Raw genomic sequence first — 23,732 nt, forward strand, 5'->3', positions numbered from 1 at the left:
AAACTTCCTCCGGCAATCACGGTGGACCAAAACTTTGCCAGTGTGAAATAATTGCAGTATAAAATTTACTTTTAAATGAGCACCAACACTAACTATAATTTCATAAAAATTGAATAATTCAGTAATTGTATATCCGCCATTTTGAAAAAAATGGCGGAATTTCGAAAATAGCGGATAACTTTTTTTCACCAAAAAATTTTGACGGGGATTTTTTTTTGGTCATTGTACATAATGAACAGAACCAATGTGCAAAATTTCAGCTTTACACCAATTAAGTCAAGGTAAAACCCTTCAACGACTGGACTATTATTCCACTCCCAAACACCTTCAGCGCTATCGTCGTCGTATACCTTGTTACGTTACATCAGAATGCCAGGTACCCTTTTAAAATACTTGTTTTGTTACAGAATTTATCTGAGTAGATGATTAAAAGTCTTCGAGTGATTAGGCCTACGACTAGCCCATATTGTATGAATTTAAGCACAAGAGTTAGACAAGAGTATCACAGCCAGACCAGAAATGCCCGATGTTTGCACCACCAACAAAGTTCTGTAGTTGACGTATTTCAGTGGACTGTATATATAGGTAGTCTATTTTAATTGGCAATCTGACACCTTTTTAATTAAAAAATGATCGTTTTTCAGTTTTTTTGATGGTTTTTGGAAGCGTGATCCTGGCAGTTTCTCATACTTGTAAAGATGTTGAATTACTAACACAGATTCTATTACGATACCGAGGATAATGGTGTAAAGTTTCCGCTTGTTGTTGAAAGGCAGTTACTTGCAAGTCGGTGTCGTTGGTAGATGCGGCAAAATGGAGAACTGTCTTTGATGGCATTGCATAAACACATACCCCCCAATAACTGAACAACAGTTAGAAGAAATAGTTTCAATTGTTTTCGTGGATCCATTGTAGGTTATTCTTCGATAGGATATGACATATACAGGTAGGTCATGATGTAGGCTAGTTATGTCAAGATATTCTAGGCCATCTTTCACAAACTTTATATGGACATTTATTTGCCCAGCAATCAGCATGCACCAAAAATATCAGAACGTGACTAAAATCTTTGGAATAATGCGATGAGTAAACATGTAAATATCCACAAGCATACATTCAACAATTCATCCTCTCTGAGGTTGTTGTGTATTCCACTCTAGAAAATTTCTGCGCTACCTTCAAATATGTGCGTAAGTACACGCGTACAGAAAAATCTGAAAAGCCATTTCACTAAATCCTGGGTTTGTTTATCACATGATTTGTGTGAAAACTCAAATCAGCGAATAACGAAAATGTGACAAGGGCGTTATTCAAATTTTGATAGGTTATTGCCTTCTGCAAACCTATGGATTACTGGACTACAAAAGTTTGAAATTATAAAAAAGTGCTTCTAAGAAATGGATAAAAAATTAACTGAAAGCACAAACACGCATGATACGCGTTAAATACGCACGAAAGGCACGTTATACGGTCTACACATAGCCTATGGCCTTACGTAATGAGCTATAACCTAGGCTAGTCATGAGCTACATACACAAAAGCATATTAAACAGTAATTTAGGTAGCCTACTCTATGATTTGGATTTAGAAGTACGAGGCATTATGATCAACTGCAAGAAGTGAATATGAAACACAAGCGTTTCTTCTTTGCTCATGTATTAACAGTATCACAGATTCACCAAGACATTTCTTTCGCAGTAGGCTATTATTAAACGAAAAAGTTTTTGAAAATCTTGATTTCTACAGCAACATTTATCACCTCATGCATAAAATTCTATTGCGACTTTAAAGCTAAATTGGTTAATAATAATAAACGAAAAAAAAAACGAAACGTTTGACCATGAAAACTACAGCACAAAAGGAAAGATGTGCTTTAGCTGCAAGCTTGTTTCATGCATTACCTGCAATGCAGTAGCACTTTTATGTGATAAAGCCAACCAAAATTATCAAAATAAATATTAGGCTACATTCGATATTACGTTTTACAATGCTTGTTCGAAAAAAAGTGATTTTGTTGCCTAAAGTTCTGTTTTGGATCTGCAAGTTTTAACACAACGTGAAAAGAAAAGCAGTGAACTGCACAGATTGTCTGGTAAATATATTTACGTTTCAACTCCTAGTTTAGGCTGAGTGTAGAAAACGTTTTCAATCCCTTAATCTACAATGCACCCCGCAAGATGTTAAGGTTTTATTAGTAATGTTAAAACAAGGTTAATTTTTACAATAAAAGCCTAAAAAACTACTGCAGCCTATATAGGAAAAAAATGTTTTAGGCTAAATCTATGCTAAGCTTCACTACAATTGTATTCAAAATGTTGTCCTACAGTGTTCAATCGGATCAATAATGAGACATCTCAAGTTCACTTTCTCTTTTGTTTAGCGTAATCTTCCTCCCCTGCAGAAGTTGAGGCGGTTCCTGGAGGTTCAAAATAACCAGGAGGAGGATCGTAATGAGGAGGTTGATCTCCGGATGGTGCTGTTGGCATGGCAACAGGGTAACTTTCTACAAACCCTTTAAATAGCTTCACTTTGTCCTAAAAAATACAAACTTTATCTTAAAACAATTGCAATTTTAGGTTTAGCAGGCTATCCCTACCACTAAGTAGAAAAATAATGTGAAAGTATAGGTATAGCCTATATACAGTAGGACATGCTAAGTTGCAAGATACTGGTGACTGTATAAACCACTTATATAAAAAATTCTAGGCAATGAGTTATTAAAAATCATAGACTGATGATAAAGAAATCAGGAAATGGCCTAAATCCAAAAAAATCAACCTACCTGGTTATTTTTCTTCATAGCTTTGTATACAACAACAATGGCAATGATTACCAAAGCAAGAACTCCAATGGATACACTTCCAATCATTATGCCCATCCACGTACGAGGTAAATCAAGTAGAAGTCCTACAAAAGATAAGTGATTGACGATTAAACTATGAACTTCAGTAACTTAGTTAGAACTTTCGAAAGCATCAAGGGTAGGCAGAAGCAAGCATCACGCATCAAAATCAAAGCATAAAACTTCTTTCAAAAGCATTAAGACTATAGGCCTTTGCAAAACCAGAGATTTGCAGAAAAAACGAAATCCAGAAGAATTTGCTAAGAGCAGAGTCCGTCAAACAACATTTTGCTTTTAGACGTTCTTTGAATTTTCTTTCATGAAAGCTTATGGGTCTTTCGCTCATCGTCATGGTCTAGGAACCCATAGAAGCAGGAGCGTAGCCAGCACAAATTTTTAGGGGGTACGGCAAATAAATATATTTTGCACATGTGAGTACAACGGCAACGAGTCACCAAAAACGGAGCACCCATGGGGGCTTTCCAAAAAAATGGGAAAAAATATCTTAAATTTGCGCTGTCTAAGAGTAATTTCAGCCTAAATCAATAGTAAAAGTTTATCAAATATGCTGTTACAAAGTATGAAATATTCATTTAAAATATTTGGAGGGGCAAAGAGAGCATTGCTACCTTTGCCCCCTCTCTGACTACGTTCCTGCATAAGAAACCCACGCTGCTTGAGTTTCCCTCCAAATCAACGCTCTCCCTTGTTATTTTATATTACCTGCAGAACATTCCTTCTGGTCTACACATTTCTTTTTCTCGTTGAAGACTTGACCAAATGGACAGACGCAGTAACTTGCTTCATCACATGACGTATTTTTGCAGGTTTCCTGAGTGTCCTCGTGGTTCTCGCAGTCGGGAATACAAAGGCTATTACACAAGTGCAACCAATGTAATTCAAAAATGACATCGATGCTACTAAAACGTGTTTTCAAGTAATGCTTGTGTTTATTTGTGCTTGATGCCTTCTTTTAAACTAATCGCCCCCAGATACCACGGTCTGGTTATGGCGTAAGACAAGTTAGGCTACATGCTACAACATCGCAAACGTAAGTTACTTTCAAAACATATGTCAAGAGATTTTGTGGAGACTGTTATATCAAGATTTGCTCCTACCTCGAACACAACTTCGCTTCTTCTAATGGATAAGCGCACTTTTGAGAAACTTGTGTTGTCACGGTTACAGTGGTTGTATCAACTTCCTTTGCATCGTCATCCATGTTAGTAGCAAAAACTCTTAAGAAAAAAGAAAATCGTTAAAAACTTTTCAAATTGTGGCAAACTTGAAAAATTTGTGTAGTCTAAAAAATATAGGCTAACTTTAGTCTGTAGTTGACGAAGTGGCAGATTAAATCGTTTTTTAGTTTGATGTTTCGTCTTTTTGCGACGAAGTTAATGTAACTAACTTTGAGATCGATTTCACATAAATTCAGAGGTGTTTCTGTGAGAAGTGAGTTTTGAAAATGTTGAATTTCTGAACCTCTAAACTATCTATCTTAGTTTGTTAACATATTAGTCCTTTAAAAGTTAAGAACAAAGTTAGACTTACGCAAAGTATCCATGTGCGATAGAACAACCACATGTGATTCCAACTTTTCCGTTTGCTTCTGTGGAGATTTGAGTCTTCGTCACTTTGCATCCCGACGGCATCCACGCGAAGTCACTCCAACGACGACACTGTCATATAAGAAACGAAAGACAGTAGTTTGAAAACAGCATAGGCTACAAACCGGAAATGTAGGCTACAGCAATTACAGCATACAGCGCTAGTCTGAAGAGCGAAAAAAATAAACACAAGTCTGGGCATAAGTAAACCACGATTAAAAGAGGCAGGATTGAAGAACGGTATTTGAGTCTCAGCGGACAGTTGAGAACGCACTCGAAGTACAGCTCTTTATCCAACGACACTGTTTGAATAAAAAATCTACAAGCAACAACGCTTCAGCAGCAAGCAGAAACTTACACTGTCAACTTCGATGACCATACCTGCGTCAATGGCTCAAAGCATCTACAAAACTGAGCAGCTCTCAAGACGTCGGGATAAGCTTCATCAGTTCGTAGAATATGCTTTATCAATTTCTCAGGTTGGTTGGCTAAAATCAATCATGTTGCTCGCAAGCAAAATGTTTCAGACTCACGTTTTTTCTTTAAAACTCACCTCGTATGATGCTGAGTAATTTTTCTCTCCAACCTCAGCAAAATCAATAGTTACGGATTCAGCATTTGTCGGAGGTATCATATCCACAGATTTTCGACCAGTCTCTGGATTATGTATAGACACCTGTGGTTTAAAAATAAAAGCGGTTATTTTACCTTAAAAATACTGATGAGTTTGAACATAAATACAATACAGTAGACAAGTTTGTTGTACTTCAATGTCATTAACGGCTCTGTGGCTGATTGGTTAGAGTGTCTGTAATAAAGTCTCAATCAATTAATTCGTAAACCACGATTTCTCTCGCTTGCCGTGCCCGGGACCCCGACCATCCTCTCCATGCAAAATTCAAGCCACCACCACTTTTAAAGCAGCGGCTCAAATCAAGACGCCACTTTGTGCCTGCCGCGCAATAACTCCTTTAGAACGCAGAAGAACTTAGGTTAAGTGCGGAACACTAGACGAACCACATGTGGAACACGGAGTGGAAAAACCGCATCTATACGCTCCATGAATTCATACCCGATGCCGAGCCCCGTCCACCGGGGATGTCCTTTGCAAGGCTTGCGTGGGTCAGGCTTAATCGCCCGCGAACTGCGTCGGCCGCTTTCGTTCGGACATGCATGTGGAGCCTAGCTCCTCCATCAGAATGCGAGTATGGCGCCACAGAACAGACCGCAGACCATGTCATTCATCACTGCCTAATCCACCGGCCTCCACACGGTGCGCATGGACTGAGGGTCCTGGATGACGAGACAGTTGAGTGACTGATGACTTTCTGCCCCCCAGCAATGTAGCCTGGAAATCCCTGCTCATACGCCGACGACGAAATCAATCAAATAAAAGTGGTACAGTATTAGACATTTTTCCTACTTAGCAAAGAAAATAATGCACTCGGCTGCTCCAATAGGACTAACACTGTCAGTTTTGCAAAGTGATAAGAGCAAGCCATCTCTGCATTATTGATACACCGCTATTTACGTTGTAAACACATTGATTACGTTTTTATCCTCGGACTGAGAAAGCTTCTTTAAGAGCTTAATTCTGGCTGCATCACATAGGTTGTAGAGGCTTTGAACCACTGACGCAGGCCCGGTCACCGAGATTGACAGAATGAAGTTTCCGATTGTTGAAGTGTCTATGAAGTATTCTATCCACCAGGTTCCTCTGAATGCAGAGCTGTCCTTGAAATGCGTTGCTCAAGCGCACACTTCGCGAGTCGGACCAACGCCGCTTCATCTTCGCTCATAAAATCAGGCGCTCAACCAACTGAGCTATAAGGTGGATATGCAAAGATGTACATTATTATCGTCGAAACTATTCAATGCAGCGTGAGTAGTTTTTAACTATTTGATTGTATCACAAATATAATTCTACGATGCAAATTGACTTTGAACGACTTTACATTGCTTTTTAGCTAAATGAAATACGGTACTGTAAGTAATTTAAAGCAGTATGAGATGAGATGAAAAAAAGGAAAAGAAAATCGCTGATAAGCAACATAAGATAAAGGCGTGTGGTAGCTTGCTTATAGCATTTATCAACTCACCAAAATTATATCGCTCAACCGTTTTTCTTCCGCGTCTGTTTGAAACCACGTGACCACGTTTTCTTCAAACATTCCCACGCTTAGACATGCTCCAGAGCACTAAAAGTACAAGAAGACGAGTGGAACATATATACAATAATAAAATAAAATACTGTAACTTATTTAAAAAGTTAAACGTAAGGATAAAGACTATGAAGAGGCAAAGAGACAAAAGCGCGAAATCCTTAAATAACTCTTCGCCATGTGGTGCGGAGCTAAGGGTGACATTCTTACCCAAAACTTGATGATTTTTGCAGCTGATTATAAAGGAATTAGAGCTCTATCAAAACTCGTTTGGTTGCATAAATGGGCAAGACGCTTTTTATCAAGACCAGAATGAGAAATTTACCGGTGTCCTACATCCAGACCAGGCCCATGCCAAATGGTGCAATAAACTTCGTTAGCGTGGAACACCACCAAGTATGTGAAAAATACCAATGGCTGTAGATGCACAATGTACCTTACTATAAAACATATAGAGCCTATTTGACAACATACAACAAGCAAGAAAAACGTATTATACGAAAAAAATGTTTTTTACAGAAAATGAAACAGTTGCATTTTCTTTATTATTCTACAAATTTATTTTTATGCGACAAGTGGGAGTGCTTTGTCATTGCGTATAGTGACTACTCATTTACCTGCTGGGTTGGCAGGCATGCCCAATCATCGTAAGTTTGGCTGACGTCAAGCGAAAAGTAAATCTGCAATAATAATAAGCAACATCAAAAATACAAATTCAACTAATGATGTTGTAGACGTGGAGAGATGTTGCGTACTCAACTCACCAACTGGCCCATTCAAAAGATTAACTTTGGGTGTATTTACAAAAGTTTACATGGGACACGCATGAGCTGGCTACATGTTACAAAATTATTCATATGGTACGTCCTCAGAAGTACCCACTTGGTGGTTCCTGTCGCCAATCATCGTGTTTTCTGATATTTTGGAGTATTTTGCAACCGTCAATTTAGACGATGACGTAACCACGTCAATTGGTGGCTCATCGAAGGCTATTGATTGGCATAACAGATTCTGAAGATAGACAATGACAAGCATCAACATTCTTATACTTTGATGTAGGCTATAAAATCTTATGCTAAACTAGGTCGAAATTTTACGTTTTTAAAGTACTACAGATGTGCTATAGGCCCACAATACGCGTCATGCATTGTATAACACTCCAGACAATAAAATCCGTCATTTTTACATTGATTCAATGTCTGCAGACGTTGAATCAATGTAAAAATGATAGATTTTGCTGCCTGGGACATGAAGCTACGTTACACAGCCTACCGAAAGCTACGTTTTGGAAAATTGTATAATTGTATAAATCAATATTAAATTAAGTATTAATTAAGAATTCATATTTTTTATTGGAATGGTGAAGCAGATAAGACGTTGGCTTTACAATAGCGCAATCTGAGTCGACACTTGGCTTAAGCTGATTGCTGATGAACTTCGCTCATCTATATAAGTTACTCAGAGTGTAATAAATTGGTTGGACGTAATTGTTAAAGGAAAGGCAACCAAGAGAAAGGAACTGGCCACCTTACTCTCGTTAGTGCCGAAGGCCTAGTTAATGTGATGAGAACCATATGTTTTCATTCCGCGAGACTCAACAACCGAGTATAGAAATACCTTTGCATTTATACGTTTATTGTTAGTTGTAAAAATACTAAAGTACTTAAATACTTAAGTGTGAAAACACTTAAAAATAAGTTTTTAACTAAACTTATTTGATGTCATGTGTCTAAGTAGATGTAAACATATTAAAACATTTACTGTGATCACTGTGGCGGTTCGCTGAAAAATTTCACGGGAACCAATCAAAACACTGGATGCTGGATCAGCTGACTCAAAGATTGCATCATAAGTCGTTAGAATATCAGCAGCCTGAAAATAGAATTGAAAAAGTGATTGCAGGTCATAAAAGCTGAAAAGTTAAGCATTGAAAAATAGAAATGTTATGAATACGGATGGCTCTGGATTAGGATTAGCATTTTGTATTTCAGGAATTTTAATATTTTAATGTTTCAGATGTTGATTTATTCTAGAAAGTTTCCATACTAGATAATGGTTTGGTGTGTTTCGAATAAAAAAACTAACGTTTTTTTTTAAAGATAGATGGAAAAAACGTCTTCCCGTCCAATTTATACCCTGTTCTTTGTATGTATCTATTGCTAGGTTACCATATACACTTAAAGTTGTCCTACCATGTCTACACTCAATTCTGGAGCAGCGTTGTAGTCTTCAGGCTCAATATCTCGCTTCTTTCTTGACAAATCGGTTGTTGTTTCTAAAAAAAACTTGATTGTTCAGAACTTTTATCTTGGGAAATCAACAGTAAGAGATATTAATTTTACAAGAAGTTTTACAATATTCACACAAAACTGAGACAATACAAACAACCATTAATCTCGCCAAGCGGTAAAAGTGTTTGATTGATACTCAAAAGGACAATGACTTGAACACAATTGTATGATAAATTGACTCAGCATACCATCAACGTAGATTGTTTTGAGAATGGTTTCCGGAAGTTGCGATGCAGCATCTACTGATTGGTCAGAAATTTTGACACGTGATATGACGCTATTGGCTGATTGGAGAGTCTCAACCGCTTCTCTGTAATTAAAACAACTCAATTTAGTTTCTTGCATTGTCGTTTGTTCTTGAATCGTGGGATATTTTCACTTTATGAAATGTGCAGGAAAATTTTTTTTTTCCGAATCCAACCAACCCAATTCCGTTCAGAGGATTGGGAAAGTTTGAAAATGATTCTTGGTTGGCTGGTTTTGGTTTCTTGCATAAAAGTACGCTGGACCAAAATAGATATTAGGGAACGTTCAAATATTACGTAACGCTTTTTTTCCGAATTTTTGACCCCCCCCCCTCCCCCATGTAACGCCAACGTAACGCTTTTTTCAATCCCCCCCTCCCCCATGTAACGCTTTTTCACTACGAATTAGATACAAAAAACTACCATTCCGTACTCGAAAGCGTTACGTAACGTTTTGCTTGAACCCCCTCCCCCCCGATGTGACGCTAACGTAACGCTTTGCATAAACCCCCCTCCCCTCGAAGGCGTTACGTAATATTTGAACGTTCCCTTAGAAACCTGACAACACACTGAGCTTTAAACTGAAAATAGAGAAAAACGTCTTTAGCCACAATTGTAAAGCCTTTAATTGATCGAATCATTAGTTATCATTAATAAACGTCATTCAAAACTCTTAGTGGTTCAGGAACTCAGGATCTATCCTTTACCATCCGATGTTGTTGACGTTTGTCTGGATTGCAATGAGAAGCTGCTAAAGAGTAATTAAGACGAAAACGAACTTTTAATGGAATCAGACGTCACACGCTAGAATCAAATGAATGAGAAAAAAGAATAGATTCTCAACCAGCAGGGTTCTGGCAAACTAAAAAATGCTGTTGAAATAAGTCTTTAAATGAATATCCTAATCTTGGAAAGATTTTATCACCACCTTAGCTATAATAAAAGAAGGTTACCACCTAATCTCAAAAGATAAAGCAAAATCTACACACGTTTCAGTAGCAGGTTGAAAGTCTTCGATGGACTGCACAAAATCATCAGCAAGATCTCGGATGATTTGCTTGTGTCCATCAGAGCCAGTTTCGGAAGCTGCATCATCCAAAGCAACTAAAATAGCCGCCCCTTGATTTGGATCGCCTAAAAACGAATGATTTGAAAGTAAAGTAATACATAGTGTCTAGGCAGCGGGTTGTAGCAAGAATTGACAGCGATAGACACCGAGTTTCGCCCATGAAGCTGGGCTCGTCAGTATTGCACCACTAATTCATGCCCCAAGGGTATTCGACCACCGCGTTTACTAGTCAGTTTAACTCTTATCCTGGTTGTAACTCTTATTCTCTACACCCTTATTGTTGGCTGATCGCAATTGCTCGTTGTACTAGTGAGTACTCGGCCTTGTACTGATGGCCAGGAAGAACGCTCCCTTCTTCGCAATATAGTAAGCTGTTAATGCTTCCTTGATAGACAATATAAAAGACGTATTCTGTTAATTAACTGTATTTTACCACATCTCCCTGATCATTATAATGATGCCAGGTGGCATATTGTGGTTAGTATTTTTTTCAGTTCGGATAGGTTAGTACGGTCACAAAATAAAATGAAGTGATTATAAAGTCGTCTATATCATACTTATCCTAGTCACCATTGCACCTGCCTATTTATAACATGACATTTTATAACATGCTGAAAGAAATGGATGTTGACTTCATCAAGTTTCCATCCACTTAGCCTATACTTTTATCATCAGAAACAAGGCAGATGACTAAAGAAACTACTTCTAGGTTGATAAAACAGCCCGTGGGCATGACAAAAGCTAACCTGTAATAATTGCCTCTTTTGCCAAATTGTTCACGTTATCAAATGCTTCGTCTATGACGTCTTTGGACATTAATGGGTGTACTGAAACAGTTGTTGTAGCTTTTGCTGAGAAGCCGCGGGTAGTATCTTCAGGGTTTTTCACGAATACTACCAAGGTAAGATTATAATCTTCTCCTTCTCCTAAACACCAACAACACCAAATATGAAGTAGGCTTTAAGTCAAGTCACTGAACTGGAATAGTATGGCTTACCGGGGTGCAGTAAATCGCGGTGTGCTTTTTATAACGGTGTATCAAATTAAAAATCTACAAAAGGTCTTGCCAAAACCACAAGCATTATGCTTTCATTATGTCAAATTGTTGAAGAAAGCACCAGTCATACTTCTGAAAACAACAGTCTACACCTGCTGCAAGGCAAAACCACATAGGCCTACTTCTGCATTGAAAAAACTGCATTTCAGCTAAAACACATTATTTCATTCCAAAAATACTTTGCATTTTTAGTGTGGATATACCTACCATGCAGACATTCCAGCTAAAGTATACAGCTTAAATACCTGGAGGAAGCTTTAAATTTGAGACTTGGAATTGCTCAGAGTAGGTCATTAAAGTGGTAACCCTTTGCTTCCCATTCACAGTTCTGTAGTAGCCAAAGCGATAAACATATTTATCTTGTGATACGTCATCCTCATCAGTCAACGTAGTGATTGGTCCAGCCCATCCTGTAGTGCGGACTGTGAAATCCGTCGACATTGCCGATCCATTTATTGGATACACCTTGAAGTTAACAAATGAAGATATGACATGTCTACAGTAAATGATATGTGAAAATGAAACGAAGACAGATCAGATTTTGCTTCATTAAACATAACAAAAATTGTAACATTTTTCAAGGAACAGTTTTCATTCCACCTTGGCTCCGTGCGTAAGAATTAAAATAAATTTTATTGGGCTCAGATGCTGAATCTTAGCAAGTTAATACGACTGCTACAGAAAAAAGAATTGACGAAAAAAGTCATACTGATGAGAATCCTTTTCACAATAAGCTACTACGTAGATTACATAAAATACGACTTAATTGCCGTTATTACCTGATTTTTTTAGTAGTAGGCCTACTTCTGTACTTGTAGTAATACTTCGTTATTGCCTGATACTACTTCTACCAAAACAAACAAACATTGCCTGATAAACTACTGTTCGGTGATTTGTTGCAACTGAGATGTAGTGCGCAAGCGCAGCGACATTTTTTTAAATTTTAGGCCAATTGCGTCAATCTTGGTAATAAAAATACTTTGACAGTGATCTAAAAAAATAATAAACAAGCTTTGTGGAAGCCTGTTACCTGCAACATTCCGCCAGTAGGTTTCGATGATGTCACAAAAGATATATTGGCAGACGAGATAACAAGCGAATCGTTTTCCGAACTTTTAACTTGCAGTGTAATGGAGTAGGGTAAGCCAGGACGAAGAATATTCGGTTTGAGAACAAGGTTAACAGGCAGACGTCGTTTTCTATAACATATCACACAAATAACTCAAATTTGTACTACAGGGTGAACAGAAAGCCCTTGGACCAACTTATAAAATATTTAGTAATTGAAAATAAACAAAATTTCATCGGAGTGAGAGCTTACAATACCAGGAATAAATTTATTTAATTATTTTCAATGTGGCCGCCCCAGGGATATCTCTGGGCCGTCCTTCACTTGATCACTTTCTCAATTCTTTGTCGAAAGTTTTTGACTGAGGCACGTGGCTCATCCTGGGGTATTTTGACTCATTCCCGCAGGAGTGATTGTTTCAGAGCATCAACACTTGGGTGAGCAACGGTACAGGCCTTTGCCTACAATAGCGACCAAATCAAGCAATGAAGGAGGCCACATTTCCTTTCTTTAGAATCTTGGAAGTTTACGTGAGCACCAGTCCTGAGTCTTTCTTGAGGTGTGGGATGGTGCACCATGTTGTTGGAATGTGAAGGACTGATCTTTGTAGTGTTATTTCATTTTTTCAGGAGCAGGAACCAAAATGTAGTTGATGTAGCTATCTGAACTGATTTTAACCCCTTGTTCCACGAAAATCAGAGGAGACTTCCAAGTTTTGAAGATGGTGGCCCACACCATGACAGAAGACGGTTTTTGACGGCGATAAACTGTTTTCACTGAATCTTTAATATCTGCTGAATACTTTGCATCAATTCTACCATTCTGATTATTGAACTGAGCTTCCATTGTGAAGAGTTTTTCGTCTGAAAAAATAATCTCTTGCCTTTCCACGCCTGCCTTCAGTTCTCTGATGAGAGTCTGCAGGGGCGTTGACAGGGGGGTCTAGGTGGTACTTTTGGACCCGGGCCCGGAATAATTAAGGGGCCCGGATTTAAAAGATTCTCTGCGACTTCAAACATTATCAAGATCTTAATATAATCAGATCTAAAGGAATTGCCATCAGAGGTTAAAACAGCCATTTCAGCCGTCAGATGGTAAAGTACCGGGCCCATTTTTGGGTACCAGGCCCACTTCAGCTTTCTGGTAGTAAAATAGCTACCTTAGCAACCAAATAGTAAAATAAGAATTTAGTCTAGTATAGTGATTTCCTTAATCACGAATAGCCTACTACCCGTAGCACAAATTTCAAAATAAATAGGCTAATATTTGTTTAAACTCAAAAACTGAAATGGCACAGGTAAGAAGATTGCTATCCCTATTTCTGCACTAAAAATTAGACCAAAAACGCTTTTCAAATTGTAACAATCAGCAAATGTTTGACCTAGGCCCAAACACCTTTCCCAAATCAAATTGAAAACTTTCTGACTGTCTGCAGTGCTGTAAATTCTCTTCTGGTGAGCTTAGAATGACCAGTGAAACATCAATGGAATCGGGAAGTAATACTCTAGCGCCATGTAACAAATAAAAGTTCAAAAAAGAAACCGCTAAGTAGAGATAGTAAGTTTTGTGGTTCAAGAAATTTTAAGATTGCGCAAGATTTGTTGAATAACCATGCTTAAACGACATCAATAAAAGTTTGTACACAACCGTTATACTCATAACATTGTCGATGAAGGGGGCCCGAAAATAAATTGGTACCGGGCTCAAAAAATCCTGTCAACGGCTCTCATAGTCTGCGCTTTCAAGTCTCTTTTATTTAGGGAGATGTAAGGAACTGCTCTTTCTCATCTTGTAATGAGACAACTGAAGATATCTTTTCCACAATGGTTCTCAATGAAGTGTTGCTCACATTCATGTCTTTGGCCATTTGACAGATGGATCTGTTTGGGTTTCTCCTCACCCTTTCTCGGACAGCCTTAACCACTTTCTTTGTTCGAGCAGTGCGAGGTTTTCCACTCCTAGGACGATCTTCAAATGCACCAAGTTCTTTAAATTTATTTACAACATGGTAAACGGGGGGTTTGGCAACTTTTAAGAGCTCAATGATCAGAGTTGATTTCCCCGCACAATGGAGCTGAATTATGGCTCATTTTACACCTTACAACTAATGCTTACAATTAAACCTAAGTTTTAGAGAGTTTAGCAAGTTTATTTAGCATATTAAAAGGCATAAAGTGACATTGCTAATTTGCATTCATCAAATGCTGGCATTTGCACAACAATTCGACATGTTTACTCATATGCTGGCATTTGCACAACAATTCGACATGTTTAATCATAAAATGAAATAAAATAGAAATAAAATAAAAATGAAAGTAATAAATACAAGTACCGTAATAAAAACGTCTATAACATTGGTAGATATAAATAACTTTGATTCAGCTTAAGCAGTAATAGAAAGTCCTTTGACCCAGAAAGAAACACAGAAAAAGGTTTGCTAAAATCTAACCAACATTAAACAGTTTCTTGTGCGGTAAGCAGAACTTACCCTTTTATGGTGATGTTCGATACAATGCTGGTACGAGAAGCGATAGCTAAGTTAGGAACTTCGTTATACAAAGTGCTAGAGACAGATGCCCAAGCTAGTTTTCCGCTGAAAAAACCTCCTTCGTTGCTAAAGAAGTAAAAATTGTAAAAAAAAAACAAAAACAACAATAATGTAAAAATAGCAAAGTACCGTAATAATAAAGAATCGTAAAAGAATACTGAACTGGGTGCATGGTGTTGTGTTCTTCTGGTATGTATAAGGCAAGCCGTACAACTTGCATGTCTAAAGTTTTGTTAATCTGACAAGATTGACTTCCTCCGCAAGAAGAACAGCAATAAAAAACAAAAACGCGTTCTCTCAAAATGGCTGATTTTAGATTGCACTAATATGGCATTGTATCAAGCATGATCAATGGACAATAGACATGGTAGTAAATCTTCTTCAAAACTTAACAAATTTTGTAAAGCTTTACTCATAGTTTATATACTGTTTATCAGCACAAGCATACGTACTCCTAGAAAACATAACTTTCAAGCATAAGTAGTCTAACTTCAAGGTTGTTAGCTGAAGTAAGTCGTAATTATAAGTAAAACATACAGAAAGACGACAGCTTTAATTCTGATGATCTCATCAATCCTTTTGGAACGATCAAAATTGGAAACAAACTGTATGCGAGGAAAAACTCCAGAAAGCATTTTGATTTTGACCAGTTTTGAAACTGCACTTGACCGGTTTCCTTTGGCTACCCTAAGTGTGAAGTTGTATCTAAAAAATTAAAGCTTTGTTAGTCTACATCACGTTTCAACAACAACTTTCAAGACATCCGCAAGGTTACAAAAATGTTTGGTGACCTCTCCTGCAGATGAAAATAAAGTGAATACTTTCCAAAGCATGGTTGAAGCTTTTTTTGTTTAACATCATTCATTTCATGCAAACTCTCTCTTGTTGGTAACGCAAAAACACGCAATCGATAGTTTGTTTAATTTCTAAAAAAAACTAAACACAACGATTAATGTTCTTTTCTTTCGATCGCATTCTAGTCAGCCTTGTCTTAAAACCAGTTATCTATTGAAAATGACATTCCAACCTATCTACTTAAAGTAGCCCTGACCTGCCGCCGACTGTGCATGAGCCTAAAGTAAGCCAAATTGCGAATATAAAAAAAAGTCCATAGCAAAACGTAGCAATAAAATGCGTGTTTGCAGATAGCGATAAAAAAAGTCTGAAATGAACATACTTTTGGTTTGGAGTGAACAATTTAGCAGGTATGTTTATTATTGCTGGATCATCTTGCTTTGAGAATACTTCGTCAGCTCTGACAACATTATTCGTTCCATCTTCAGCAGGGTCTTTTAGGACACAACTTTCTCCAGCCATTGTTTCACATGACCAAGTGTATTGCAAAGGTGCTGGGTGTTGGTCTGGGTCATAAGATTTCAACCCGTTCAATATCTGAGAAAATAAAAGTGCCAAGTGATGCTTTTTTATTTTTGTGCAAAGTTTTCCTGTTAAAGTAGAAATACGCTTAGACACATGCTACAACACTTGAAGTTAAAAATAATTTTTGTAGGTAAGGTCTACGTCTAAACATTTGCAACCTATTCAAGTGTGTTACACTTGGGCTGATGAAGAAGGTTCCAACGATAAAGATGATACAAAGACGTTGACATTTCATAATCATAAATAAATAATAAAATAACTTGATCGAAAACAATGTCAGAGAATTCTTTTTAAATTTAACATCAAAACGTACCAAGTTGGACGACATGTTGACAACACCATCGGAGTATGATCGCTGAATACGTGCAACCAGTGGCGAACTTTGCACAAATACTATTGCACTATCGGAGCTTATTGATTTTTTTCCTTCTGTTCCACTATAAAGAGCTAAAATAAATTGTTTACTGTAGATTATGTACCTAAAATATTCAAAACATCTAGTTATTCTAATGAACTATGCACCGCATAAAACTTGACATAATAATAGAAAGCACCAAGCGAAGATATTACTTTTACTTGAAAAGCCTAAGTTTATTTGAAGATTGGTAATTTCTCTTTCTTAACTAATGTTCAAGTTTTCAATACAAACGACTTGACGAAGCCCTGAGATCAAACATCTTAGCCAATGTTATTGTTTTAACACCTAATTGATCATAAAAAAAATCAATTTTTTTCAAAGAACTTACCAATGACGGTAAAGTTATAAGTCACTTTGGCTGTTAACTTCTCGGAAGAAATACGTAACTTTGACTTGGTAGGAGACGTGAATGCAAAGTCAGGCATTGGAGAAACCGTCCACACATAAGTAATGGAGCTATTTAGAGCATTTGAAGAATCAACGTTTCCGTCACAGTTTGCTAAAAGTATCTTTGTGACAGCCTGAAAGGAAGAGCTTGCTTGTAATAGCTGATTATATAAATCATCTGCGGCATGCCGCTGTGGTGCTGAGGAACAGACAGCAGATCACATCCTCTACCACTGCCCGACGTTTACTCCACCAAAGGCAGTTGATCTGTCAACGCTGGAGGACTCTCTACAATCAAGTGGCTGCTCGAAGAATGCCCAGACATTTGACCACAATGAAACGTAGTTTAAAAACCAACCTCTCATACGAAAGAAGAAGAAGATATAAATCATTACATTGTAAATAAATACAAGGTATTATGAATTAGAGAAAATCAAACTTTGTAATGCGTAGAAGTAATATTACGACAGCTTAGTCAACGAACAACAGTTCATAGAAGATAACCCATCGAGCTACTGCAGCTCTATCGCTCCTGGCCAAAATCACTCGGTAGATATTCCACAGAGAATCACTAAAGTAGCTGGAGAAGGTTTTTAAACAAAGAGATATTGCAATTGCGATAAATTGTAGACGCAGTAGCTTGATAAATAATTGTTGTTTGAAAGGCATGGAAACAAAGTATACAACTTGTTTGTTTCATAAAACTCGAAATAATTTGGTTGGGTCAAATTTACCTTCAGCACCAAGGGTTGCTTTGACAGAATTTTTCTTTGTTTTTGCCCTGCAAGAAACATTTTGACAACTCTCGGCTTACTGTCAATTAAGACTGTATGTGTAGCTCTTTCACTAGTCATCCCAATTGCGTTGGTAACACGTAAAGAATAGGTAACATTCTTCCAACTCTGAAACAATTCGAAAAGTGAACAAAAAAGATCAAAGAAAGGAAAATGAAACAATGTTCAACAATTTAATATTTTTGTACAGTTATTCACTTACTAAGAAATTTTAAAAAGGTGCAATTACAATAATCTGTAGTCGTTAGTCAGCATTTCACAACCACATAACGCTATTGACATTGTGACAATAGTGCCAGACACTTTGTTGTCGAATAATATGTGGGCTATATCATAAAAGTGAAACCTATCCAATAATTGTCAATTTGTCATTTGTACAAAATTTTGCTTTCAAAACCAATATTTTTTTTACTTACGGTGCAAGCTGATAAAGTTCATCACCGAAAGACAATATGAAAGTTGGCTATGGACATAGGTATATAACTTATTGCTAATTTGAGAATTAATTCTAAAGCAGGTCTTGGCAAATTATATGCTGCATAAAGTGTTTAGTGTGATAATAAACTTTGAAGAGAAGAAAACATTTTGCCAAAACGTCAAGAGTTTCAGACTAACAATTATCGCTTTATTGGTATTGGTGTAATACTGGGTTGTGGTCTATTGAAGTTGACAACTTTTATAGAGTACAAAATATTGATTGACGTCAGCAAGCCGTGCGACAAAATTAATGTCTTTCTCTTTGTCATATTGTCACAAATATAAAAATAGGACAAAACACAAAGTATGACGTATTTTGTATTGATCTAATCTATAATCTAATGACAAAAGCACACAGATGTTAAATATGTAATCATTATATTTCATCACAAAACATTTTCATATTACTGTCTGGTGTAATAAGTTTAATTTGAACAAAATTTTTATTAAATCCTCTATTCTTGTTTAAATTAAGAAGGATTGGAGTGGACAATAGGGTAAAATTATGCGATGATTTGAAGTGAAAAAAAAAATGTAATTTGAGATTTCAACACAATCAAAGAAAAACTTATTTGTTTTCAGCAAACCTTCTCAAATGTCATGATCATCTTTCCAACAGGAGTCGAACTCGCAACGCTGAATATTTGCAGGTCTCCAATATCGGGGATAACTTGCCATTCCAACAATATGGGCCATTGCCCTACAGAAGAATCAGCGAAGAAATGGAGAATTAGCTCGTCGCAGTGACTGACTGACTTTTGACCCTCAACATACGCTTTGGGGGGAACCTGGGCAAAAACACACAACTCACATTCCGCTTCAGTGATGGAATATCCAACGCATACACCGTTCGAGAAAATTTCACAATTTTGAAACAAATAAAAAAAAATTTGTTCATTTTCAAAATATTGAACATTGCAAGATTAGTGACAAAAAATAAATTTGTCTCCAGTAGTGGGTGTGACCGATTTTTTCCTTGCAACGATTGCCTTCACTCCTATTCTTTATCTCATTCTATTTATCGCATCTTCTTCCTTCAATCCGACTTTGTCTGCCACATTCTTCACCTGTTTTTATCATGTTCTTTTTGGACGTCTCCGTTTCCTCTTCCCGTCTACCTTTAAAGTCCTTGCCTTTCGAAGAACACAATATCAATTAAAATTTATAAATAAAGTACAACTTACTAGATTAGTGGGATAGTGGATTTCAATCGTAGTATCAGGGAAGTTTTTAAAACTTCCAGTGTTTGATTCTCCCTTGATAGCTCCTGCTAACAGTCTTAGTGTTCCAAGAGGTTCTGGAGCTGTATCTCTTTTCATTCGCGTTTGCCATTGAAAGCCTTCATGTAAAAAGAAGTATATTAGCCATGCCAGAATCCGTTTTGTTGATGAAACTAAAGATTAGGCATAAAACTATAAGCAATGAAATGGACGCTGATGTCTATCAACCTCTGCTCTGGTTCCTCGATGATATTGAGGATGAGAGGATCAAAAGTTGCACAAAGATTTTTCATTGAGGATGTAACCGAACGAGTAAACATAATAAGTCAATAAAATCAGTCAGGTTTGGAAAATTGTACAATTCTTGATAAAGCTTTCGCAACCGTAAAGGCGGCTTCTTCAGTATCTTATTCAAATAAATATTACTTTATAAAAACATAGATGATCAACGTTATCACATCAAAAACATATAAGTTCAATTTGCAACATTGCGCTGTTGTGTCTGTAGTTGATACAAAAGCTAGTATTGAGTATTATGTGCTTTTCAAAGAGTCATTTCAGTTTTTTTTCAACTAAGAATCTATGGATATCTACATTTGTTTTTTTGTCAACTTTAGTTACAAGATAAAACTAGTGAGAAGCTTGCCTGAAGGGCAAATTAACATCGAGTTGAAGCACTCAATTTTAGGAACAAATTGTAACTGACAGTATAAAACAGGCCACAGAAGACAAAATAAGATTGCTGCCTTATTTTTTTCAATTAACTTGTATCTAACGCAGATATGATACGTTAGATAAAGAGAACTTGAAATGACTTGAAATACTTTCAGTAAACAACAAGACATTTGTTACAAACTCTGATATGAGATAGTTTGTCCAAATCAAATAGAGCCTTCCCTGAACGTAGCTAAGAACTTTACAAATATTAAAATAAACCAGTAGGTCGAAAGTTAGTCAGAAATTAAAACAAATCAACACAGCACAGCAGTTGCCTACCAATTTAAAATAATTGTGTTACACATACCTGTAGCACTATCGTGCAAAAGACTAGAGTCGCTTGAAGGCTTTATAACAATCTGATCAAATTCCACGTTTTTACAAAATGCATGCTTGCCAAGTAATTCTAACGAGCGTTTGTCAAAAATGTCAGAGCATGCAAGTTGCTTGTGCCTTTGAATGGGTTTATCAAATTTTATTATCACGTAGTTCAAGGTTTTTGTCAGGCTGGTGTGGGTAACTTTCGGAGCAGGCTCTCTGAAATGAACAGAAATAGCCTAGTGTTTAGTTAGAGCAGAGCGATTTTTATTTAAATCAAATTGATCAAGCTTTGATATGGGCATGTTTACTTTATGAGAAAGCAAGAAAATTTTTAGAATACTGTACATAAAAAGAATAGGTTTTTCGACAACTTTTCTGCTTTGAAGCATGTTGTGAAGATTTTGATTGCCACTTGCCATGAAATGATCACTGACAAATGATAAACAAATAAAACAACAGACTGAATTTTTCTATGATTCGTTATACCGTAGTGTGGGTTCAAGTACCATACTCCAAAGGTAAAAAAATGACTGTTTTTGGCTTTTATAATTTTAAGTGACAACTGTTGTTACAACACCACGTTGGCCAGAAGCTTGAACATTTTCAAAGTTTCTTATGTAAAATATTTTGCGCAAAGTATGCTATTTATTGTAAGGAATAAACCTAAAAAAAAGCAGGTTATGTACTCACTTGAAATAAAACTTAACTCCCCGATTTCGAAGATTAGAAAAAAGCTTGAACGGTTCCAGCATTTGATATTCCTTCTCTGTTACTAAGTAGATATCAACTTCACCGGATAGGCTTGATACAGGGAGATCGCACGTTATCTCGGTGCGGTTGATATAACTGTTGAGGATATAAAAGGGATTGTTTAGTCAGACAAAAAACATTAAACACCTTTTTTCACTAAACAGAGATTTTTAAGATTGTCACCGACATAACATCTCGAAAGCCATCCAGATTTTATCACGAAACATCTTGGGACTTAGGCCTACTGAAATTCGAAATTTCAAGGTTATAAGCAAGCAATCATGATTAACTGTTCTGATATAGTTAATAGCCTACCTGGCTTTACTTATTCGAAACAAGTCTTGCTGTAAATGTGATCTTCCTTCGGTTGCATTTGCAGGAAAGTTAAACAACAAGCATTGGTAAGATACATATTTCAAAAATCCTTTTCCTGTAAAAGTCGCTTTTACGTTTCCTAACCCTGTCGGAACATAAGCTGGCTGGATTTGATCGATTCTAGGATAACCCGCCCGCTGAAAGACGATGGCGGTGTCGAATTGGGCAACGTAACTGTAAAACACAGTTCGATAAATAAAAATAAAATAGTCACATACATTAATCAGTAGCGTTGATAAAGAGGTCCAAGAGGTACTTTTGTACCCGGACCAGAATAAATTTAGGGGCTCTTTTCAGGGGGGGGGGGGTCGGAAAATTAAAGAAAACGTGGCATATACTTTGCTATAGTGTATTTTATTAGCGATGTCTTGAGTTGAGGGCCTTGTCATTAGTGCCGTGCCCAATGTCGTCTCAACGAGCCTGACTTTACTTTTTGATGACCGAAAACACAAAATAGATTTTACCAGTTGACTAAGATAGTTACAAGAGAGTGATGTCGTTTGATTGGTTACAAGACTGGATTTGAAGCAATGATGTTGTCTTAACGATAAATTCTTGAAACCAGTCGTCTGTTAACGTTTCTCACTATTTTTTGCTTACTAAATTTATGAATTTTATTTGAGTTACTGAATTTAAACAATTAATTTTACAGACATGTTCAATTTTTTTGGTATTGCGATCCAGTTTAGTTTCATCCGTCTGGTACTTTAAGACTATTTTTTATTTTTTTATTTCTAGAATCGTTTTTTCAATTGGCGTTGAGATACAATGGCTCCACCATTAGTTCGATGAATTAGAACAAAATGTTGGTGTTTCTAATTCTAATGTAATTTGGTAAAAACTTGTTTACTCTAATTCTAGTTCTAATCTAATCTCTGGTTTTTGTTAAAAATTCTCATTTGTCCAACAGTGTTTTTCAGCAAATGAAGAAAACTGCGCTTTTATCAACCTCATGCAAGGAAAATACAATAAAATAATCAAGATTAAAGTGTCATACTGTTATTCCATCGCTTAAGCAGCGAAGTCATTAAAAACTCGATTAATTCATCTACAATTCGACAATATGATGTCTACTATGACGTAAGAGCTTTGGTGTTGTGATGGTAGAATGACACTTGATTCAGAGTTGCCACATGGCATTTTTATCCAATTAGAAAAAGATATGGGACAACTGCGTCTAACTAATTCTAATCTAGTTTAAATGTTACTCTAATTTGTGTAAAATGGGGTAGCTTTAATTTTAATTCTAGTGCAATTTGTAAAAATTAAAATAACTTTAATTCTAATTCTAATCTAAAATGTCAAAAAGCTAAAAAACTTCTACTTGTACAACCCGCACTCTAGCGCAGTACTGAATGGTCGACTGAACGTATTTAGAATATGGCATAGCCTACTCTCGTTCCAAACAAAATTTAGTTATTTTCGTAAAATTTGATATATTAGCTGAAAATAGCGTTAAATGCGATTTACACTTTATAGAACATCGAGATTTTACGCAATTCAAATGTTATTTTGTTTATTTTATAAAAGCATGGCAAGTTATCTTACTTCTCCCTTGCCGGACTTTCCAAAACACAGGAAGGAACTACTGTTAAGAAGAGTTGGTCTTGGCTTTTCATCAAGAAAGAGACTTTAATCACCAAAACAATAATTTGTGTCTTTGGATGCAAGGTTTTAAGTTCTGCAAAGTTTTAAAAATAAAGTTGATGAACAACAGCCCACAACAGTTCCATGTTTTATTTTAGCGTATCATTTTGCTTTCGCTGTGGAAGACGAATTTGTGAACATTGTGTCATATCCACAACCAATATTGCGAAACAAAATATTAAATTAGTATGGTAAAAGTTTACAGTTTTATTGCGGCATAATAATAGGCTTTAATTGGTTAATCTATTTTTGCTGAGATATAAAAACAAACGCAATTGAACTGCAATTTAATATAGCCTAAACAAACTATAAACACTTCCATAAAAATACAACCAACTAATTTCAATAATAAAATT

At 36.5% G+C, this 23,732-nt stretch overlaps 1 protein-coding gene across 1 annotated transcript in view; it reads right to left on the reverse strand.

The window, feature by feature from the left end:
* Positions 1-905: 905 nt before the first annotated feature.
* Positions 906-23,732, reverse strand: part of LOC145772392 (uncharacterized) — a 31,197-nt gene continuing 8,370 nt past the window's right edge. The window contains exons 15-42 of the mRNA XM_082584269.1: positions 23,278-23,410; positions 21,670-21,903; positions 21,295-21,450; positions 20,591-20,820; positions 19,531-19,685; positions 18,934-19,134; positions 17,810-17,977; positions 17,017-17,209; positions 16,584-16,717; positions 16,068-16,282; positions 15,428-15,595; positions 14,831-14,956; positions 12,304-12,472; positions 11,519-11,738; positions 10,963-11,142; positions 10,137-10,281; positions 9,091-9,212; positions 8,804-8,886; positions 8,373-8,483; positions 7,494-7,622; positions 7,229-7,291; positions 6,549-6,647; positions 5,003-5,125; positions 4,394-4,521; positions 3,961-4,080; positions 3,566-3,714; positions 2,783-2,907; positions 906-2,534 (exon numbers count right to left, since the gene is read on the reverse strand). Coding sequence (XP_082440395.1) covers positions 2,361-2,534; positions 2,783-2,907; positions 3,566-3,714; positions 3,961-4,080; positions 4,394-4,521; positions 5,003-5,125; positions 6,549-6,647; positions 7,229-7,291; positions 7,494-7,622; positions 8,373-8,483; positions 8,804-8,886; positions 9,091-9,212; positions 10,137-10,281; positions 10,963-11,142; positions 11,519-11,738; positions 12,304-12,472; positions 14,831-14,956; positions 15,428-15,595; positions 16,068-16,282; positions 16,584-16,717; positions 17,017-17,209; positions 17,810-17,977; positions 18,934-19,134; positions 19,531-19,685; positions 20,591-20,820; positions 21,295-21,450; positions 21,670-21,903; positions 23,278-23,410 — 4,253 coding nt within the window. The 3' untranslated portion in view covers positions 906-2,360. The remainder of the gene's footprint in view (positions 2,535-2,782; positions 2,908-3,565; positions 3,715-3,960; positions 4,081-4,393; positions 4,522-5,002; positions 5,126-6,548; positions 6,648-7,228; positions 7,292-7,493; positions 7,623-8,372; positions 8,484-8,803; positions 8,887-9,090; positions 9,213-10,136; positions 10,282-10,962; positions 11,143-11,518; positions 11,739-12,303; positions 12,473-14,830; positions 14,957-15,427; positions 15,596-16,067; positions 16,283-16,583; positions 16,718-17,016; positions 17,210-17,809; positions 17,978-18,933; positions 19,135-19,530; positions 19,686-20,590; positions 20,821-21,294; positions 21,451-21,669; positions 21,904-23,277; positions 23,411-23,732) is intronic.

Source organism: Aplidium turbinatum, chromosome 6 (genome assembly GCF_918807975.1).
Source record: "Aplidium turbinatum chromosome 6, kaAplTurb1.1, whole genome shotgun sequence".
NCBI classification, from domain to species: domain Eukaryota; kingdom Metazoa; phylum Chordata; class Ascidiacea; order Aplousobranchia; family Polyclinidae; genus Aplidium; species Aplidium turbinatum.